A 20,834-nucleotide genomic window follows, 5' to 3' on the forward strand; every position below is an offset into this window, starting at 1 on the left:
GGCACAGTCACAAATTAAGAATCCATTGCAATAAGCAGATGCATGACTTAAATAGTTTGTGTTGCTTTGTCATCGAAGCCCCAGGAAATGAGTTCCCCACAATGAATTCTGTCTGCTCATAAATCATTTGCTTAAGACAGCAGGATGCACCGTAGCACACTGTTTAATCTCCTTCTGCATTTGTCATGCATTTGCAGCCAGTATCAGAAGCACCAAATTGTTTGCATATTCCCACTAGCAGCACATAAATCAGGTTACCTTATTTTCCCGCCTGATACCCAATACATTTAATGGTCTCCCAGCATTTACAGAGAGTTGTCACTAATCCCACTACACATTTCACGCCAGGTTACACATTTTGTCACATCACCTCTTCTGATTCACGCGCACTAATATGATGCTGTCTAGAATAAGCAAACCCGAAGGCAGGGGAAGGAAGGTGTAAGAAGGTTATGAAATACTTTTTCCACTACCTACCCGCTGACTTGCTGGTTCGTAAGTATCCAAAACCAGAGAATTTCAGAAAACAGCATACAATGGCATTATTTTAACTAAAAAATTCATGCCCATGCTACGCATTGCAAGGACTGCTGATTGTTGGAAGACTGGAGCTTGATTTGATGGCCCTGTTCACTATCTACCTACAAAAAAATAGAGTCTAACTTTGCTGGGAAGCCTCTGCTCCACTACTGTGAAAAAATCACCTGATAAGAGCCGCAAACAACAGGTTTAGCCTCCCTGCAAACTGTCAGCAAGAACCTCAACCCAACCATCGGCTGTTTTTATGAATTCATCTTCTGGGAAATGAGAAAAAGCTTCTGAAGCTAAGCACAGAAATGGTCTAATGCTTCCCACTTCAAAGATAACCAGGGAAACTACATTTTCCTCATTAGCATCTTTAGCTGATTTGCTTATAGAGAAAACCAAGTAGGTAGAAAGTCATTGCATCTAGAAAAGGCAAAACTCAGAGATAATTGCTTCTTTTCTCCACATATACATACACAAACGCTCAGAGCTTAAATTTTGGTTTGAAAAGAAAGGCACTTACTTGAAAATGGATTTTCTTCTCCCATAAAATGCCAGTATAGGGACACTAAAGCCCCTGCTTCCCCTGCAGAGCCCAGATTCAACTCCAAAGCCACAGGATTTGACCCACCCATTGCACCCCCCGTCAGCTGCATCTTTGGCGCGGACCAAGTTCTGCCATGCTATAAATTAGTATTTTATACTGAAGTATCTAACAGCAGTGTATGTATTTATCTGTATAGTGAATACACGGTTCTAAAAATTACCACTTGTTAACTCTCTCTCCTTTTTCCTCATACTTGTTCTCTGTCACTCAACTGTTGTTTTTTGTAGGTTTAGTCTCACTCCACTAGAGCACAGTATTTGTTCAAAGACACAGAATTTAGCACAGCTAACTAAGTATAGATGGAACAAAAAGAAGAGTTTGTTTGTCACCAGTTGCAGAAAATATAGACGCTTTTGTGAGTTTTAGTAACGCTCAAATACAACGCTTCCTGAATGAAGGTTCGATCAATATAATAACACAGACTGCCCACTGCATCTTCAAAGGGCAGTGAGACCATTAAAACCCAACAGGAACTGAGCACATAACTCCCCATTTTTATCCATTTAGAAAATCCCCATTTTAGAAAATTTTATCTTCAGTCACCACTGAGAGCAGAATATCCTATTCCTGCTGAGAACTCATACAACAAATTAAAAATTGAGGCCCAGCAGCGGGGAGCCTGAATACTGTCAGGTAATGAAAGAAAATGAAACAGCTGAAAACAGAACCAAATTGAATAGATTTAAATTTTGTTGTTGTTGTTGATGCCCCATCTTGGATACAAAAAATCCCACTTGCTCTGCGGAATTAACGTGAACCCAAAAGCCAGGAGGGCTCATGGGCAGAGCAGAGAGCACGTGGTGCCAGCATGGGGCCACATCTGGATTTGGATGCTGTCCCCCTCGCACCTCCCCTCCTGCTGAGAACCAAACCAAACGCTCCCCACGGCTTCGGCTGTCTGAGCACAGCACACAGCCATGCTACGTGACCACCTCAGCACACAGGGAAAATATTTTAGAGCCATCTCCTCACTGACTTACAAACACAGACTGGTTTCTGAGCAGACCACTGGCTACTCTTTTGGCAGGTAATTGTTTTCTGTCCCTTCAACTCAAAGGCAGGCTGGCACTCAAACTTCAAACTGTCCCCGTGGCGGAACGTGGATCCTTCTCTTCTGCCGTAGGCCGGGATCCCAGGATCACCACAGCTCCCTTGGTCGATCTCTGAAAGAAAATAAAACAAATATTGCTGGGGAAAGGCAGCAAAACATGGAGCTGGCGTGGTGCTGTCAACCTGCATCTCTGGCAGAGCCATCGCAGCCCCAGGAGAGCGCCTGTGCCCCCTCAGCATGCGGGGCAGCAGCGGTGCCAGGCGAATTGGGACCCGACATAACACGAATTTCAGTGCTGTGACTCTGGAAGGCCTCCCCTCCTAACAGCCTGTGGTGGTTTTACCGTACTAGGCAGCTAAACCCCACAACCGCTCTCTCACTCCCCCTCCTTTAGATGAGGAGGGGGAGAAGTAAAGCAAAGAACAACTCACGGGTTGAGATAAGGATAATTTAATTAAAGGGAAATAATTATAATAATTAAATAAAGACTACCATGAACTAACAATTTAACTAAGGGGAAAATAAAAAGGGAAAGGGGAAAGGGAGGGGAAAAAATAAAATAAAAAGAAGGGAGGAAAACAAACAAACAAAATAAATGAAGGCTATATGGAAGTGCAGAGGAAAGAAATTACTCTCTACTTCCCACAAATGAGTGATGATTGACCACGTCCTTGAAGCAAGGCCTCAACGCACGCAGCCGGTGTTCGAGAGGAGGACCGACGTCTTCCAAACGAGAGCCCACCCCTCCTCTCTTCTTCCTGTTTTCCCCTTTTATTGCTGAGTGTGACATCACATGGTATGGAATATCCCTTTGATTGGTTTAGGCCAGCTGCCCTAGTGATGTTTCTCTCCTCACCTTTTGCCCACCCCCTAGGAGGGTTAGAGAAAGGCCTAATACTGTGCCACTGCTGCTCAGCAGCAGACACAACACTGGTGTGATAACACTGCTGTTCCAGCTACAAGTACAGCGTACGGCACTGTATGGGCTGCTGCTGGGAAAGTTAACATTCCAGCCAGACCCAATACACAGCCTCTGCCAGCTGCTCCCTCATCCTTGAGGTAATCATAGCCTAATGAAAACCAGGGATAGCCAAGGAGATCCTATTCTGCATTTGTTTCAGGGATGTGGTTTAAAACAGACACAACATCGTGTCACTTAGCATGAGCAAACCTTGGACTCCCCCAGCCATGAGGATACAGGCACAGTGTGTTTGGTGGATTGCTGTGTTTGCTCTCTCTCTCTCCCTTACCACCCCGTTTTCATTTCCACGTGTGGTCCTGAAGGCGACAGCTGCCACCTTCTTGCGTGAAAACACGCAGTTAATCTCTTGCTGTGCATGTATTTTGACTTCAAGTAAATCGCGGACACAATTTTCTGTTATCTGCTGCTCCACACAATTTCATTTCAAAAGGGTCCCCTGCACTGTATCACTACTAGCTACAAAACTTCATTCCTTTACAGCCTTCTTAGTTCTCCCACAGTATTCATCTGCTTCACATTCATCTCGTCTTCCAGCCTTCTCTAGTTTTTTATCCCCATCATCTGTGATCAGCTTTGCTGTCTTTTCTCCCCGATTTCAATTTCTTACACCAAATTGGAAACTTCTTTTGTGACATTTTCTTTACAGAAGAAAATCGCATAATCCAAGATTTGCATTACTCCATCTAATATTCCAATTTGGTTTGAATAACAAGCACCACCTCGTTATTATGCTGACTTCAGGCAACTTAGATACAGGTGGTATTATGAATAGAAGTCACGAAAAGGCACCTAGCTTCTGCTACTGCTCTCTGCATCTTGAACTAAAAAGTCACTGCCAGGTAACGAAGCATTCCCAAAATAATTTAACATAAATTAATATTAATGGAAAAGTTTTCATGAAATGTGTTTCTTTTTTCGCCTGTCAGTGAAAACAGTTTGCCAGGATTTATGCCTCTTCCTGCAGGCTTTGAAAATCCATATGTTGAAGATTTGTTCTTGCGTATGAGGGACAAAAACGAAACAGTTCGTATCGCAAAGTAGAACTGAACTTACATTGCTCTACAAAAAAAAGAGACAATGTAAATCACAGAAAGAAAACTGAGCTTCAAGACTCAAGAAACAGTAACAAGATCAAAGGGTGGAATGCATATTTTAAACACGCATCATTGTGACCTGACAGAGACACAGGGAGCTGATAACTTTTCCTGCTAGAAGCCAACAGCCCTTAAAAATTAATTTTTGTCATGTCATTCTTTCTCACACCTTGAAACACGATATTAGCAAGTCTTACTCATGGCAAGCTGTCCTGCAGGGTGCCTTTCGTCCAATTGCTGCCTGTTCTGAAGCCTGTGACACTGTGGGCTCTGAGATGCTGGGAAGGGGGCATATATATATGCTATATATCTAGGAATACATATATGCTATATATATATGCTATATATCTGGGAAAAACCTTTGAAGTTACGTGTCCTGACACCACTCTGGTTGCTGCTATTGGTCAGAGTGTGATGGATGCTAACAAACACCCCTCCAGCCATCTCTTAAAACAATGCTCTAAGTGTTAAGGGCCGGGGTGAGCAGTCAGCTTCAAGCCTTTGTACCCTGCACTGTGGGAGCAGAAGGGCCAGCATTTCTTGGGCTACTGGGACAAATGCCCCTCCACATGCAGAGACTTCCCACTGAGAAGCAACAAAGCCCTTTAAAAACAGCCATGCAACATCCCTGCCTGCTTACACCTGGCTCCAGAGAGGGAGAGCCCTGTCCTCCTAACGCCCCAAAGGACTGTTTGGCCATTAGGGTCCCTCCAGGGCTAAGATTTCACTGCAGGTGAAGATGTTTGACCCAAACACCTTCGCTGTGCATCTATCTGTAGCTCTGGAAGAACAACAGCCATGGGTACCCCACTGACAGACGTGCCAAGCAGCTCCAGCTACTGCAGAAGGCAGCACGAGCTACGAGTGTTCAGCATATTCTTTGCCTTTGTAAAATCAGGACATGCTCGGGCTACCAGGCACTCAGAAAAAACGCAGCCAAGCAAAGCAAATAAATAACTCTCTTTCGACCCTCTGCTGAAAAAGAATAAAGGTAACACAGATGCTCTCGAGGTACTGATTGAATGCTCTCCTCCCTCCTAGGGCTCCCCCCACTTTCGAGCTTGTGCAGTCCTTTTCTGTCACACCGCGTGAACCCAAGTGGAACATCTCTAGAGTGTGAAATCACAGGCTTAAGAATGGGAGAGAAATGAGGAATTAGAGCTCATGTTTTCCACTATGCATGTGATCTAATTGTTAGCAGCATTCAAACAAAGCTAACACGTCTTATTACTTTAGAGAGGTCATAAAATGGAATTTTTGTCCTGAGAAAATCCTCTGGTTCCTACATGTCTTTTGATACATATTAAAATTCATGAGATATTTAGCAGAGCAGAAATTCCAAAAATGAGTGATTCAGAAATATCAAAACATGTTACTTCAATAAGATTGAAACATTTCACCTGAAGAATGTTTAAGTAAAATCTCTTCCACATTAGAATAATAATAGTCAAAACTAAACAAGAACATCAAAATCAAGTGTTTTGACATTATTTAAATGAAACAAGTTGAAATGAATCTTTCAAAACTTCTCCATCAAATATTATATCATGCAGGTAAGTTTTTGACAAAACAGTATTTTCTAAAGGAAAACGTTTTGCCGGAAATTTGTCACCAGCTGTTTGTGCTGTTTGTATCCCTGTGGTGCGTGGGGGAATCGGGTCCCTGTGCTCAGCGCCAAGGAGGCAGCCTCTACTTCCAGAGCACCGAGGAAGAGCAAGTCCCTCGGATTGCGTGGGCACAGACCTGCTTTGGGGAGAGCAAACGCTCACCGTCTCTGCTCCTTTACAGAGCTGCACAGAAACACTGCTGGCACCCAAAATTTAGGCTGCTGTTTTCCTGGGGCTACACGCGATTTCTGTTCCTTCCTGACTCAGCTCAGCAGGAAACTGAGGAGTTCAGAGCTGCAAGCAAACACCGAACGAGCAAAATTCATTCCACTCTCCGGAAAATATATCCACAACATGTGGGATTTGTGAGCACTTAGAAGCCACACCTGAAGAAAGCACACAAATATTAGCTCTAGTCAGAAAGACCCTTAAGAATATACTTAGCCTTACACACACAATTTCACACATATATTATCTTTGCTTAAACTAATGAAAGTTAATAGTGTTAGGTATGTATCCTTAATGAGCCACGACAAGGGAGTTCCTATTGTCTAGTTTTTCTACTTGATTCCAGCAATGAGGAAAGGAGATGAAGAAGAAGGGATAAAGCAAGAAGAAAGCCCCTTTTTTTTTTTTGCCATGTCCCTCCTATCTAAGCCACTGTTGAAGGGCGAATACAGGAACTGAATTTACCAGGCTCATTAAAGCCCTGGGGCATGACATCAAATCTGTCCTGCTCGGGTTTAGATGAGACGTGCATACAAGTAAGGTGCCCCGGAGAACGGTTCAGGTCAACACACCATAAGCTAAAAGCCTTCACGTCTGTTGGCTCAGCAGCATTGCAGCAGGAGTGTTTTGATGACATGAGTCAGTACATTTCACGGAAAAGCAGAGCAGGAAACAAACACTGCATTTACTGACAGACCTCAACACCGAGACTATTGGGAGGGGGATGTCAGGCAACGCAGAACCTAAGAAAAAAAAAACACATGATCAATGAAAAATACCTGCAGGCACTACTAAGAAGGAAGGAAGGAAGGAAAGAAGGAGGCCTTGGTGCTCATGAGCATGGGGGCAGTGTATCTGCCCAGGGCCTCTGCACCTCCTGCCACTGGGGTAAACATCTACATGTGTTTTTGTTAGAGACCTGATGGCTCAAATAGCAGTGGGATGAGCAGAGAAGGCATTGCCATAGGGCTGGCAGACAAATTTTCACATTCTTTTCACAGAGCAGCAAAGTTTTCTTGCAGAACAGCAGAAAGAAGAGGAGTGAGGTGGTTTTCTGGGCTTCTCAGTGTGACCCGAGAGTATTTCAGCAGGAAGGGGCCGTGCTGAAAGCCAGGGAGCACCGCCCGAGCATTAAAGCTCCAAACAGAGGCAGCAGAACCAGTCTCAGATTTGTGCGTTTTCCCCTAAGTCTCCCAGGATTAGGCAAATGGAGATGTTATCCTTTCTCGTGATCTCACACATACATGTGTACGAACACTTTGACGTGCAGCTTATCTGCTGGCATCCATGCAGAGCTCTGTATTTACGTATAACGCACACAGACAAACAAACGTGGAAACCCGGCGAGTTCCTCTGGCCGAACGCCCCAGGCGGTACCGATCTGATTAAAACCAGGAAGGTCGGCAGCGGAAATCTTCAGGCTTCAGCTCGGCAGAGCTTCTAAGCCTCTTAGCAGCATGGGGCTAAGTTTGAGCTCCAAAGCTAAGCTCTCCAGAGCCAAACACTTAGTCAGCATCTCAACACTAAATATTGTTTAATCATCCCCTGCCTGCAGCACGCTGGTTGTTCAGAACATAGACCTTAGTCAGCTCTACCCAGACTAACCCAATTCCAGCAGAAATCCAAACTCTATTAGTGTCTTTGCGTGCCTGTAAATGTGGTCTTAATTTGAAATTATTGTTACTGTATATTAAAACTATATAAAACGTTAAATATAAGTTTAAAATCTGTTTTTGTTCTGCTTTTTCATGTTTTATTACTTCTCTTACCACAGAACTTTATATTATTGATTTTATTTTATACTATTGCTTGCAATAACCTCAAGCTCATCAGTGACAAACACATTTTTCCTCACATCTCCCCTGTGAGGAAAACCAAATATTTTCAGTCCATCGGGGAATATAACTGCAGAAGGATTACAGCTGAGACTTTCGAAAGTACCTAATCAATATAGGAGTCTGAATCCTGTTAAATGAACCCTAAATTTCTCAAGAACCTTTGAAAACATGATCGGAAATAATTATTTATGGACAACCACTGTGAGGGGTTGACCTAGGGACTTTCAGAGAACCATTATGATGGCTGTGGAAACAGCAGCTTGCCCTAAGGGGAGGTATTCCCAGAAGAGGTTGCCTCAGATTAAAGAAAAGGGAGAAGACCCAGGGCCCCAGGAGGCTGTAAGCCTTCTCACAAGTCAAGCACTAAATTGCAGCATCAATCAGCTCGCTATAGTCGTGAAAAAGAAAAGACTTTTCCAGCAAAGTGGAGCTTAGTACAGATTTCTTCTGACAAGCACTGGAAGTCCAAAAACATTGCCCACTATTATGAGAGAATGTCTGTTTAAAAGGATAAACGGGGCTGCAGTTGAGACATAGAAGATTTAGAAGTAATCTTCATGAACATTAATGAGCCAGATCCTCAGCTGGTAAAGACTGACACAGCTTAATTGAAAATCAATGCTGTCACACCAATTTGCACCAGCTGAACACTTGTTCCAAAAACATCCAGTCTTGCAGTGCAGACGTGGAAAAACCCGAACCCACACACCTTATGCTTTGTATCCTCTTCCTGGTGCAAATATGTTCTCTCTTTACCCACAACTGCAGCAAAATGACTAGGTTGGTTCCCCCTTCCCAGGAACTCTACACTAAAAATTTGATGGCATATTGCCCTCCTGAGCACATTCCTTCCAACAGGTCCTTAAATCTGTGCGTCAATAAGTCTCACAGGCGTAACCATTTCAGCACTAGCAACAAGCTTTATGATTGCATTACACTTAAAAGGTACACTAAAACTTCCATGTTTTAGGATGCATAGCTATTTAAACGTACTCTATAAACAATACTCTGTTCTTCTATTAAGCAGATTTTTGGTCTTGACTTTATATAGCTCCATTAGCTGTAATTTTCCTCTTGCAGTTAGGAAGAAGTGTGGCAATAAAACTGATACTGAAACTTGTTAGTAAGTTAGGTATAATTTCATAATGTATTTGGTAAGTACTAATTGCCTCTTACTTAAACAGCTCTTGCTTTGCAAGTCAAAGGATTTGCAAAAACTTAAGAATTTTATGGATCAGGATGATTTGAATTCAACATAACCTCAGGATAGGGCCAGCATGGGCCTTCGGCACAGAACTGTACTTCTTTTTTTCACGCACAAACCCATCTTCCAAGGCTAAAAAGCTGCTTCATAAGAACTGTGAAGATACTCAGGAAAAGAGAAAAGAGGCTGCTCTCTGCCTGTTGCTCAGATCTGTTGGTCAAAGGACTGACACTCACCAGGGACAGGTCCTTCCTCTCCTTTAGGGCTCACTGGAGCACAAAAGGGCCAGAGCACTCCTTTTTTTCCTCTAGAAGGTTCAGGACATACACCACTACAGCAAAACCTGGCAGCAGCTGTGCAGATAAAGTTGATGAGTAGGGAAGGGAGAAGCACATTTGCCATTAGAAGCTCCATAAAACAGGATTCCAAAGTATGAATGACAACAGCAATCCCCAAAGCAACTGCTGAGGTCACAGGGACTAAACGGGGCTCAGCCTTGCTAGAGATGAAGCTCCCATAACATCGAAGCAACTCAGAAGAGGAAAAAGTCAACCTCCTTACAGATCCAAAGCTCCTAACAGCATAAGCTGAGTCTGTATATCATATGTGTTGGAACTTTATGTGCTGTGCTGTAGGATAAATACAAGATTTATCAAGAAAATAGAAGAATAATGTCCACATTGCCCTTCGGATGAGATTAGCAAACCAGAAGGAATCTCATAGCAGAGCTGGAGAGTGTTTTCACCCATCCACAGCTGGCAGGCAGGGGTACAGCAGTCTGTCCTGCCAGGCAGCCAACAATCAACTGCTGACAAATGTGGCAGGAGACAGACCTCACAGCTACTGCAAAAAGCCTGTTTTCAGGCTCGTACAGTCACTAGGACTAAAATAGTGCCATTAAGATACTCCCAGGACAAACAGCCTGGATTTCCCTTTTCTTCTTCCACTTCCATTTCATTTTATCTACGTCTCTAATGACTTTCCTGCTGACCTGGCCTTGCAATGCTCTAACTACCCTAGCATCGTGACCCAATCCCCCTTCAAGGTATTGCTCAGCCTGCCTGGACACGCTGGCATTTGGTCCAACTAGGTTTTCTAGTAGGTCAAGTCCCTTCAGGCTCCTAACTTGTTACTTTAGCGTCAATCAGCAGCACTGCCATGGTCAGGTCCTGGCCAGAACACAATATAACATTTCCCTGAAACACAGTAAGTACCAGGGAAACATTTTAAATATGAATGAATCCTAATGTGCATTTAGGGCCCTTGATAGAAACAGTTTTGATTTAAATGTTAATGCTGATATCAGTGGGAGCTGCTGTTCCTCAGACCTTTCACAATCAGCCCCCATGTCTAGATAAAAATTTGTGTGCCTAGTCTTAGGCATCAGAGCCGAAAGAGTAAGCCATCCCTACTATCAGCAGGCTTTAGACAAAACTGAAAATGCTTTGAAAAGAGATTGAAGCTGACAACAAAAGCAAAAGGATGACGATGTGAGTGGAAGTGTTCCAGTGTGCCTGTGCTGGAGGAAAAAAGCTCCCCCCTGCAGTTGTGTGGCTATCCGACAGCAGAAGGGCAGCCAATTCTTCAGCCCAGTGCCTGAAGAGAAAGCTAACAACCCGATGTGCTCACACTGAGTGGGAACACCACACAAGAAAACCTAGAAACATCTCAAAACAGGGATCTAAAAAATGCTTCAACTAGAATCACCAGTCCCTTACACGAGTTAGAAGTAAGGAATACTTTCCCATCACTTTCTCTAACTTTGCAAATACATATGACAGTGAGGATGAAAGTTAATGGCAGAGTTCAGCATCCCCATCCTAACGCATTTCAAGAGTTTCTTTTGAAAAAATCCACAAATGAACTCTTATTGTATTTGTAATGCTAAAGATTAGTCAAAGTTTGAAGCAGTTCGTACCACTGATCTACTGGAACGAACCTTTGATTACTTGGTCTCATTTTCTTGCACAGTCTGTTGCAGATGCCATCGCTTTGCTGAAACTCACCAACTCTTTTTCCAACAAGGCAGATGAAACAGCAATGAAACATTAACCATCCAGTCTGTTTTCACAGAAAATAAATCACAAAAGCTGTTCTTAGTGAAGCAAAGCTTCAGTTTTAAGGAAAAGTTTGCAGAGCTTCAGTATTTTGAGAAGCTCCTTTCTCACAAGCAACTAGGCCCATCTCATCTCATCTCTGATCTTTTTAAGAATAGGTAAATTCCAAGAGACACTTGGATTACCTTCATACGTTGCTTTGAATCCCAGCAAATTACTGACACTGTCCGTCTGGAAGAGGAGCCACATCTGGTGCTGCGTGCTGACAATAAGATCAGGGACTGTGGTGCCTGTCAAGCTGGAAAAACAAATAAAAACATGTAAATAGTTTATATGCCTCCCGAAACTTAGCATTCCACCAAAATATAGGCCACTTATACCTCTGTTTGAATAAAAACAGATAGAACAATGCCACTATGATTAAGACCAACCCCAAAACAAAACATTATCCAAAATCCTGACAGATTTTTAAGGACAGATGAGCCTCTCAGTGTATTTCTGATTACTACCTATGAGTCTTATCACACTTGAGGGCCTGAAAGTTAGTATCACCACCACTATAGATAATTACAGTTTAGTACCACCACAATATATTTATCTAGCATCAATACTAGTATTTCCTTTCTCATTGAAGCAAAACATAAGCAAATTCCCAGCAACCATACTGGTGACTGTATCCTCCTAACTTCTTTTACAGATATTTCCTGCTATTATAAAATTTACTTTCAACAACATGCTCTCTATGCTTATTTCCTAATTGAGAAGTTTCCACAGGGACCTTAAAAAAAAAAAAAAAAGGCAAAAAAATCAACACCTTGAAGACAAGGCATGAACCTCAAATCTGCTGAATGTCCTGGGAGCCCTTGAAAAACACCAACTAATCCAGGCAGCATGGGATGATCGGGACATCGCCAACCCTGCAAGGCTACTCCTAGGAAAGCTGAGGAGATTAAGAAAAATGTCACCAATCCATCTGTACTAATGAGGCATGTGTGGCTCATTCAGCCTTCGGGATTAATCACCCCGCTGTGGTTCAACACAGCTTCAGAGCTTTATCCCCACCCACACAGGCACCAGTGTAGGCACTTAGAGGCACAAATGCCCGCTCCGAGCACAGCTCCTTCCCTTCCCTCTGCTTCTGCAAACAGAGCACTGGTGCGTGGGAAGGGCTCATTACTCGAGGTGTACGAGTGGTATGTTGTCTGTCTCAGTGGCAGTGTTTAATGCTATTATACTATTTCTGCTACGGTATCATCTGTGATAAATGTGTAAATTACCCTAAGCTTAACTACTGCAAGTGGAGATATATATATATTTTTTTCCCTGTAGTGTTTACTTAAATTTAAACACATGGATGTGTGTAGACGTGGCTTCTGCCTGGCATCGTGCTCAAGTACAACAGCAGCACCTGAAAGACTTCTTGATAAAACTGAACCCCAAGCTCTCAAGGAAGATTTACTGCAAACCAGTACTGCGAGGGAACAATCCCGGCAGCTGTGTGTTGATAACATCCTGTGAATAAACGTAACTTGCAACCTCCAGGCATAATTATTACAATTCCCACTTTCCTGGGTAATCGGAGACAGGATGGCTGATCTGCCAATTACAGTTTGTTTAGAGTGAAGCAAAATGACTGCTTAAAGGGTTGTGCTACTTATTCTATTTGCTTAACACTCTTAAAACTGGCTACCCGCTGAGTGCCAGATTCTTTCAAATAGCCTTACAGGTATCATCATAACCGGGACCAATCATGCCATACAAATAAATCTCCTCCCAATCCCCAAAATTGTCTTACCAGTCACGCATGCACTAAGGAGTACTCTAACACCCGAAACTGGTCACCATTCAAGGCTTTGGCCATGGGATCTGGAGTGTGTTTTCCCCTGAAACTGAATTCATGTCTCCCAAGCCCATCAAATTCTCCCAGTTCCACCCCCACCTTTGCTTAGCTATTCCTTTGACCTGCATCAGAAATTTTACTGATCCTACAATGTTGGTAAATTAGGAAGCAATCTTTTCTTAATAACTGTTTTGCATCCAGGGAGTTTGATGGGGACTGGAAAAGATTCAGAAGTGTTATTGTTGATCCTTCTCAAGTTATTTAAGCAGCAGACAAGAACAAGAAACTTACCAAGAGAAAAACCTTCAGAAAAGGTGTTTCAAAGGTTTTTGCATGCTTTCACATTCTACTTCAACAAGCTGAATGATTGATCTGGATGCTTGTTACTTTAGGGAATAAAATCCTCCCTGCGAGTCAGAAAGCTCAGCCTAACAATCTGTTGTGTTCTCTAAGATGCATTTTACAGGGATGAGAGTGAGACTGGAAACAAATGGTCCTTTATATCTCAGTTTGGGATAACGTCTGGTGCTATGAAAGTTGATTCAAATTTATTTCTTGATTTCAAAGTCTGTAGGACTGAGTTCTTCTTGAATAGCCAAGAATAAGTGAAGAGTAGTAAGAAAATTGGAACTCTTATCTTTAACAGGATTAGATTTCTACATGTTGATTCCTCCAAAGAAGCTACAGTTTGTATCCAGTGGATACACCTAGTGCGTGAATTTAGCTGACCTTAGGTTAAGAGAATAGCAAATGCTAAAAGAAATCATCCATAGACTTTCAACCACATTCATCACTAATGGAATATTTCTGTGGTCCTCACACCTCTTTCACATTTCGTTAGTTTCCAACTTATCCTCCCGGATTCAAAAGAAAAATGAACAAATTGTGTCAGCATTAGCTTCAACAATTTAATGGAAAGAGATCCCCTGCAGTTGGGAGAAGATACCACACACCTTGTGCAGGCAGGCAGAGATATTCCATATTTGCATTAGCAAGGTGTTGAGTCCCTAATACAAAGTGAGAAAATGTGGAATGATTAAAACAAAATCTACGAAAATCTTCACAGGCCCCAGGCAAACAAAAAAGGAAGGGAGTGAGAAATCATTGCGGCAAGTTATTACAAACTATTCCCTTGGCTGTAATTTGCACATTTGGACCAATCAGCTGTGAAATGTTCTGTGACACTTTAATTACAAACACTTTCACAATAATCAGACCTTACATTTATATATATTGCAGGTTAGAGTTTCTGACTTAAGTATCACTGCTGTTCGTGTCCTGAGAAGCATGGTAAGATGAAACTCAGCAACAGAGGTTTTGCAAAGACAAGCAAAAAAAGATAAGTGAAAATGGAGTGGGAGGCCAATTCATGCGCTAAAACAAGTGAAAAGGAGAAATTAAAAAACACAGTATGAAAAATGCTTTATCAATTGGAAAGAGTAAAACTGCTTTGCTAGAGTAGCTTTTGGAGAGTTTTGTGTTACACTTTTTTATTTTTTTAATCAGATAGGAAATCAGGGAGTCTTTCAAGTTAAGACACTAAAGCTGGTTGCTGGTAGCCCTGGTTCCTTCCAACTGCCCCGTTTACCACTTCTAATGCTCCTTCTGAAAGTCCTGGTGGCTTTTCCCTGCTTCCCTGCCCTTGCAAGTGCCCTCAAGACATTTAAGACTTCGACAAACACCACTGGCTTACAGCTATACTCAATGGAAGCACACACTGCTATGAAAAGTGGTTGGCCCTGATCACAGAAGAGGGGCATGACCATAGAGTCATGCAGTATGTTGCTTTGATGCTTCAGAAGAGCTATAGCAGTCATTGTTTCTTCAGTAAAGTGGATTTGAGCGATACACAATTATCACTATTAGAGTTGAGCACATTGCATATGTAACAACTAAAATCCAGAGAGATGTGAAAGTCCGAGGGGTATGCACGCTTCCACCCTGTCAGATCCGTGAGGTCCTGACGCAGAGCAGAGGCTTTCCTCAGAGCAGCCAAGTGCTCTCACCAACCTCAACACTCTGCCTAAACAGCAGGTACCAGAAATTGATGCTGACACACTGCAAACACCGGGGTCAGGGAAAACCCTTGCCTTCAATCTATAAACCCACAGGCTGATTGGTATTCGTCTGACTGATACATTCCTTCCAACTGAAACCCAAACTCTTGCCAGTTATTAAGCACTGAGCAAGCAGGATGGCAAATGCTGCTACAGAGCCTATTTCACTTTTATTTCTCTATGTTACCCTTACTATAACGAAGAATTTGGTCTTCAAATCTAAAAACAATACACTGAAGCTGTATCAATTCTTTATTTTAAAAACTGGCAACATCAGAAATTTCTTCCCATCCTTCAGCACGGCTGCAGTGGCCCTTTTCTGGTCAGTTTTCCCTCTGTAATTGCATAAAATTGGAAAAAAAAAACATCAACAACAACAACAATAAAAAACACGTAGATGGGAAACACAAAAATGTGAAGGCCTGGAAGGAAAGCAGGACCATCTACATCATCTCATCTACTGAGAAAACCTCCACAAAACACCACATCTGCAAACTAAAGGATATAAATTGGAGGTTTGCATATCACTATATCCAAATTTTAATCCTGTTCACTCAGCTCCCTGGACAGCCTCAGCCTCTAAGGGATCCTGACAAAGGCAAGTCAAGAAACAGAAGCAAAGAAGTAAAAAGCCCTTCTGTCAGCTGAAGCTGAAGAGAACATGAGGAGAGAAGAAAACACCGAGAACAGCCAGCTCCACCAAAAATGAGAAACTGCTTATGAGCCAGAACCAGCAAGCAGACTGGGACTCCATCGAAGCAATAAATAAATCTCATCAGGCAGAACTTAGACGCGGATTTCTCACGGTGACAAAGGACATGCTACTTACACGTAAAGCACAGATTTCTGGTCTCCAACTTGTCCTCCATCACCAACTGTCAGAGTGTCATATCCTCTTTCTAGTTCAAATTCTTCAAAGGTGAGTTTGATAACCTGGCAAAGACGGAGCATGTTAATACGAATCAACTGCCAAGGCAGCCAGCAGAGCCTCCTGTCTTGTTCATTTACCTGCTTGCCTACTGAGGAGCAATTTGTACAAGCGTTAGTATCTTCAGGACAGCACCAAAAGCGACCACCCTCCCTTTTTATAGCACTGTGGCACTTCTTTCCAGATGATACTGGTATCACTACCACTTCTTTTACAGGCCCGAGATTATGGTGATACATTTGAACGTGCATATAAGCAGCACATTTGTTATGGTGTAATAAACACTTTCTTTTTGGTCTATGTTGGTCAGAAAATTCACCTGGTTCTCAGAAGCTTCTCGCAGACCCAGAAAGATTTTATGGTGTGCCCAGGATCATGTCCAGGCAGCTTCTGAATATCTCTGTGGTGGGAGTCCCCACTATCTCCCCCCTGGGCAGCCCTCTCCTGTGTTTTTCTCCTGCTTTGTCACACCCTTCCACCCCCACTACAAGGCACTGACTGGGTTTACGTAGCCTTCACGCACCGTTTAGGAGCAGAGGTCCCACTGAAGTCAAGAGCTTTGTGTTCCAAGTCTCTTAGCTGCTTGTGAAAATCTTTTATTTGCAAATAACTGAAAATCACATTCTGACTCAGGAGACCAAGGCCCTTAATCCAGCATGGGCCAGGGTAAACAAGCAGAAAAGGAAGAGAGCTGAATGTACAGAATTGTTTTACATTCACAGTACCAACCAAAAGCAATGTGAGCTTTGTCTTAAAGCTTTTCAACTGCCCAGATCCAGGAAAGCACATAAACACGTGAATGCGTTCATCCCTTTGTACACGTGCCTGTAAATATATTAAATTACCTAACTCTTAACAGGTTCTGTAAGCAAATTTGGTTTAACAGGACTTTTTGCTATTTCACACATGAAATAGAAGTCACCAAAAATAGCAAGGAGGACCCACAACATGTACCGAGCACCACAAATACGTGATGCAACCCTACACCTCGTGATTTGGGGTAAGAGACAGGAATTTCAGCTGCATCAACCAGTTCAGCTGTCCCACCAAGAGAGACATCAGTGGCACAGGGCAGCCAGCACCGGTGTGGGGTGATTCTCCCCAGGAAGCTGCAACACAAGGTCAGAGACTCATGAGTGCACCCCACTGACCAAGTCGGTCATCGTCACGTTCTGAGGTCAGATTCATTCACCAGGCCCCAGACAATGAAGCTGAGTTTCAAGTGGGACAGATCATACATTTAGACCCCAGTATTATTCATACTGACACCACAATTAGCCTGTTAATTTGCTGTAATGCTAATAATAATACTCAGTTAAATAGATTGTGATAGCAAATCATTTAGCAATGGATATTAAAAAAAAAAAAAAAAAAAGCTAAAATCTTTGGTAACTTCTTGCAGCATCTCCTGCAAACACTCGAGCACACGTGCAAAAATCACAGAGGGATAAAAGACCCACCATGGACCAAAACCAACATCTAATGGTATTCTGTGAAATATGAGGATGCCTCTGCAGTCTCTCCAAGGCTTGCACGTCCTCTCTAGGAAGATGACAACCTTCTTCTGTCAAAAGCTACTCAATTTAAACCACAAAGTGGTCAGTCAGGTGTTGAATGGCATCAGAATTCTTTAAAAATAATGGGTGCACATACAGCTCAGACTGAACTGTTGCATGCTACCATCCTCTACATACAGATGCAATTATTTTTTAAATGCATTTAAAAAAATAAAAGATCAAGTTCAAACTTTTACGCATGACATTGTGAAAATAGGGCATTACCCAAAAGTAAGAGGATCTTGAAACAGTAGCCTGAGAGATACTTCACAGAAGTTTGGAGCCATTCATTTTAGTCAGGAGTACCAAAATATTAACCTGTGCAGATTATTATTAAACCATGTAATGATGGAATAATGTAATTAATACAAAGAACACACTGCTGTAAAACAGCACACGTCATTAGTTAAACCACTCGTTCAAGTAAGCTGCATTCTAAGGAGTCTGACCCTAATTAAATAACTAATTACAGTCTAGTATATTGAAGACTGTAACCTTGTGGCACAGGAACAGGATGCTGAATACAATATTTATTCATCCGTTTTCCTATTTTTCTATTTGGGCTATAGGCTGAAAATTATTTAATGATTCATTAAACAACAAGAGACCTACCAGCACATACAAATACACGAATGACACAAAACCTCAATTTTAAGCTATTGAAGTGACAGGAAGCAATTAGCAAAGTTGAGAAAATAGGCTTCAATATGACACCTGATTCTAAGGCTTCACACACTGCAAAGCGATTTGAAGTGCAGTCACATTCATAGGAAAAAAAAAAACACCCGTTCTCGCCACGGAGTACAGCACCTCTTGCAGTTATATTCAGATGCTTTACAAGCACACATTACTCATCTCCCTCCCGTTCTCCCCCGTCTTGAGCATCTATCTTCAGAGGGGATGAATCATCCCCCGGAGGGGCCCATCTCTCTCCACCGATGACACGGGAAGCTTGGACAGAGCTGTGTTTGGCTAGCGAGACTCCAGGTGAGAATAACCACAGGAGAAATATCAACCAGTGACATCTGGTATGTCAAGAAGGTTCAGAAATAGTTTTGATGCAAATGCACCAATTACCATATGCATTTCTCAGTTCCCGAGCGACTTATTTTTCCTGTGCGGTTGAAATTAATTCCCGTGGCACCAGGGACCAGCAAAAAAAAAGAAATCTATAAGCTCTCAATACTCCCCCAAATAGCTTTAATATGTCATCCTCTGTATAGGAAATAATTCCGAGTTGTCAACTGAAGAGCACTATGCCCTTAATACTGCTTATGGAGGTTTCTGAGCAAACTTCGAGGGGATTATGTACCTCAGTGAATCTGGCTCACAGTTCTTTTCCAAATATAGAACAGATGACTTGCAAATGAGTTCTAAATTCAGCTCAGTGGTTTTCCCATCGCTCATATTAAAAGCTTCATATAACAGGACCTGATCCAAAGATCACTCGAGTCAATGAAAAGATTACCACTGACTTCAGCAGGCTTCAGCCTAGGCCCATAATGCTTTAATCTTCAAAGTATTTTACAGGCATTTTAATTAATTCATCTTCAATTCCTCCCTCACCCATGCTGGGGAATGTGCAACGATGATATCATCCCCTTTGCACAAAAGCAACATGAGTCAGGGAGGTGAATTCTCTAATTTAGCAACATGTTTCTAACACGGGCCGTCATTTAAGGGTTCTACATGCCCGGGTATGTTCCGGAGCAGCACTTGTTGACTTGTGGGTATGAACACCAGACACTGATTTGGCATTAAAACTCAGATACCAGCAACTCCCAGTGCTGCACTGGAGCACACACTTGTTGGGACACTGTGAGCAGCTGCATTAGCACACACAGCCAGCACCAGGGCTGCTTTCTGGGCAACAGGAACTGTCTGTGCCCGTGAATCCATTTGCCATTTTGTACATTCACCACTCAGATGCTGTCCTGTCTGCACAGCTTTGGTTCCCGGAGCCTTGATGAATAGTAGAATATATTACATAGAAAATAGCAGAAAACTCTTAGGCACTGGATTGATTTTAATTGCTTCCCATCTTCCTGAGGGGTGCCAGAAGGAAGCTGCGCCTTGCCTTGGCTCCCACGGCCATGCAGAGCCCTCTCTGCCATTCAGACGGAGGAAAGGCATCGGGCTGCAGTTCTGAACTACAGCTCAAAGTAACTCAGGCAGGCAACACACGGTGCAAAGAAATAAGCATGCACAGCAGTGGCTTTCCCAAAACAATTAGTGCATTGCTCTCAGTCCTCTGTGCTTCAAAGAGATGCAGAGTTTTCCCCTACCTGTAAATTACACTTCCAGGATGAAACATTCGAAAAAAGAGAAACTCTCCCAGAAACCCTTCATAAACTGATGTTGCTAATTAACTGTTTATCACTTCAAAGAAAAAGAAAATGGCAGCCTTTTCACAGACAGTGAGTATGAACTGCTGATTTGACCAGCCTATCCTTATTTCAGTTGTGCTCAGTTGTGCTACAGCTCTGCAGTATATGATGCTGCAACCCATGTAGCATAACTAAGATGTTGCTGTTAAACCTCTGTTCTACATTAAGTATTGAAATTAATGGATTTTGCCAATTTCAGTTCACTTCATAATGTATGAAAGGTAATGATCAGGACTTGCAGATTTTGTTTTCTAATCAACAGTTTATGATAGAGGTTTAAAAGCTGAGGAAGAACGTAACAGAGGAAGAGGAGAAACTTTCTCTAAGTAGGAACCCAGAAGACCAATCTTTTGAAAAATGAGAGTCTGCCCTGGAAGCTTACAAAAGCTATAATAATACTAAGAAGCAAAAAAGGTTGTTTCCTACCATCTAGGCTAGGCAGAAAGGTCAGAAAATAAACAGATCTGAACATGAAAGTCCAATTATTCAACTCTAAAGCAACAAAAAAAGGGTCAATAATATAGTGGCCGTGGCACGTAAGCATCCAGATGTTTGATTGCCATTTCCTCCTTCCTAAACTGTAGTGGGAAGCCCAGACAAAAGTGTCAGCCTGTATAAAGCCCAGGGCACATCCAAGGCTAGCTCATTACAATTTCTTCTTAGAAAAAGAGGACTATTTTATTTGCAAAACTGGGATTTTGCTGATCTTTGAAAGACAAAGATGTACAAAAGGAAAGATATACATAATACATACCAGTGCCTAAGAAGCTGATGTATCCAACAGCCTGTCCATGTGCAGGCAGCATATACCCGGGGGTCTGCAGGCCCCTGGCTGAGAAGCCCAGCTGACACTTGAGCAGTAATGGCTGTCGT

At 42.5% G+C, this 20,834-nt stretch overlaps 1 protein-coding gene across 8 annotated transcripts in view; it reads right to left on the minus strand.

Moving 5' to 3' along the window:
* CSMD2 (CUB and Sushi multiple domains 2) overlaps positions 1-20,834 on the minus strand; it is a 323,412-nt gene that overhangs the window by 124,616 nt on the left and 177,962 nt on the right. For 7 of the 8 annotated variants that reach the window (XM_072027339.1, XM_072027338.1, XM_072027336.1 and 4 more), the window contains 3 exons: positions 15,920-16,023; positions 11,379-11,491; positions 2,113-2,295 (listed from right to left, as the gene is read on the minus strand). The exons of the other annotated variant lie outside the window; for it this stretch is intronic. In XM_072027339.1, the coding sequence (XP_071883440.1) occupies positions 2,113-2,295; positions 11,379-11,491; positions 15,920-16,023 (400 nt within the window). The remainder of the gene's footprint in view (positions 1-2,112; positions 2,296-11,378; positions 11,492-15,919; positions 16,024-20,834) is intronic. 8 annotated transcript variants of the gene reach the window in all.

This window comes from Anas platyrhynchos, chromosome 24 (genome assembly GCF_047663525.1).
Source record: "Anas platyrhynchos isolate ZD024472 breed Pekin duck chromosome 24, IASCAAS_PekinDuck_T2T, whole genome shotgun sequence".
Lineage (NCBI taxonomy): Eukaryota > Metazoa > Chordata > Aves > Anseriformes > Anatidae > Anas > Anas platyrhynchos.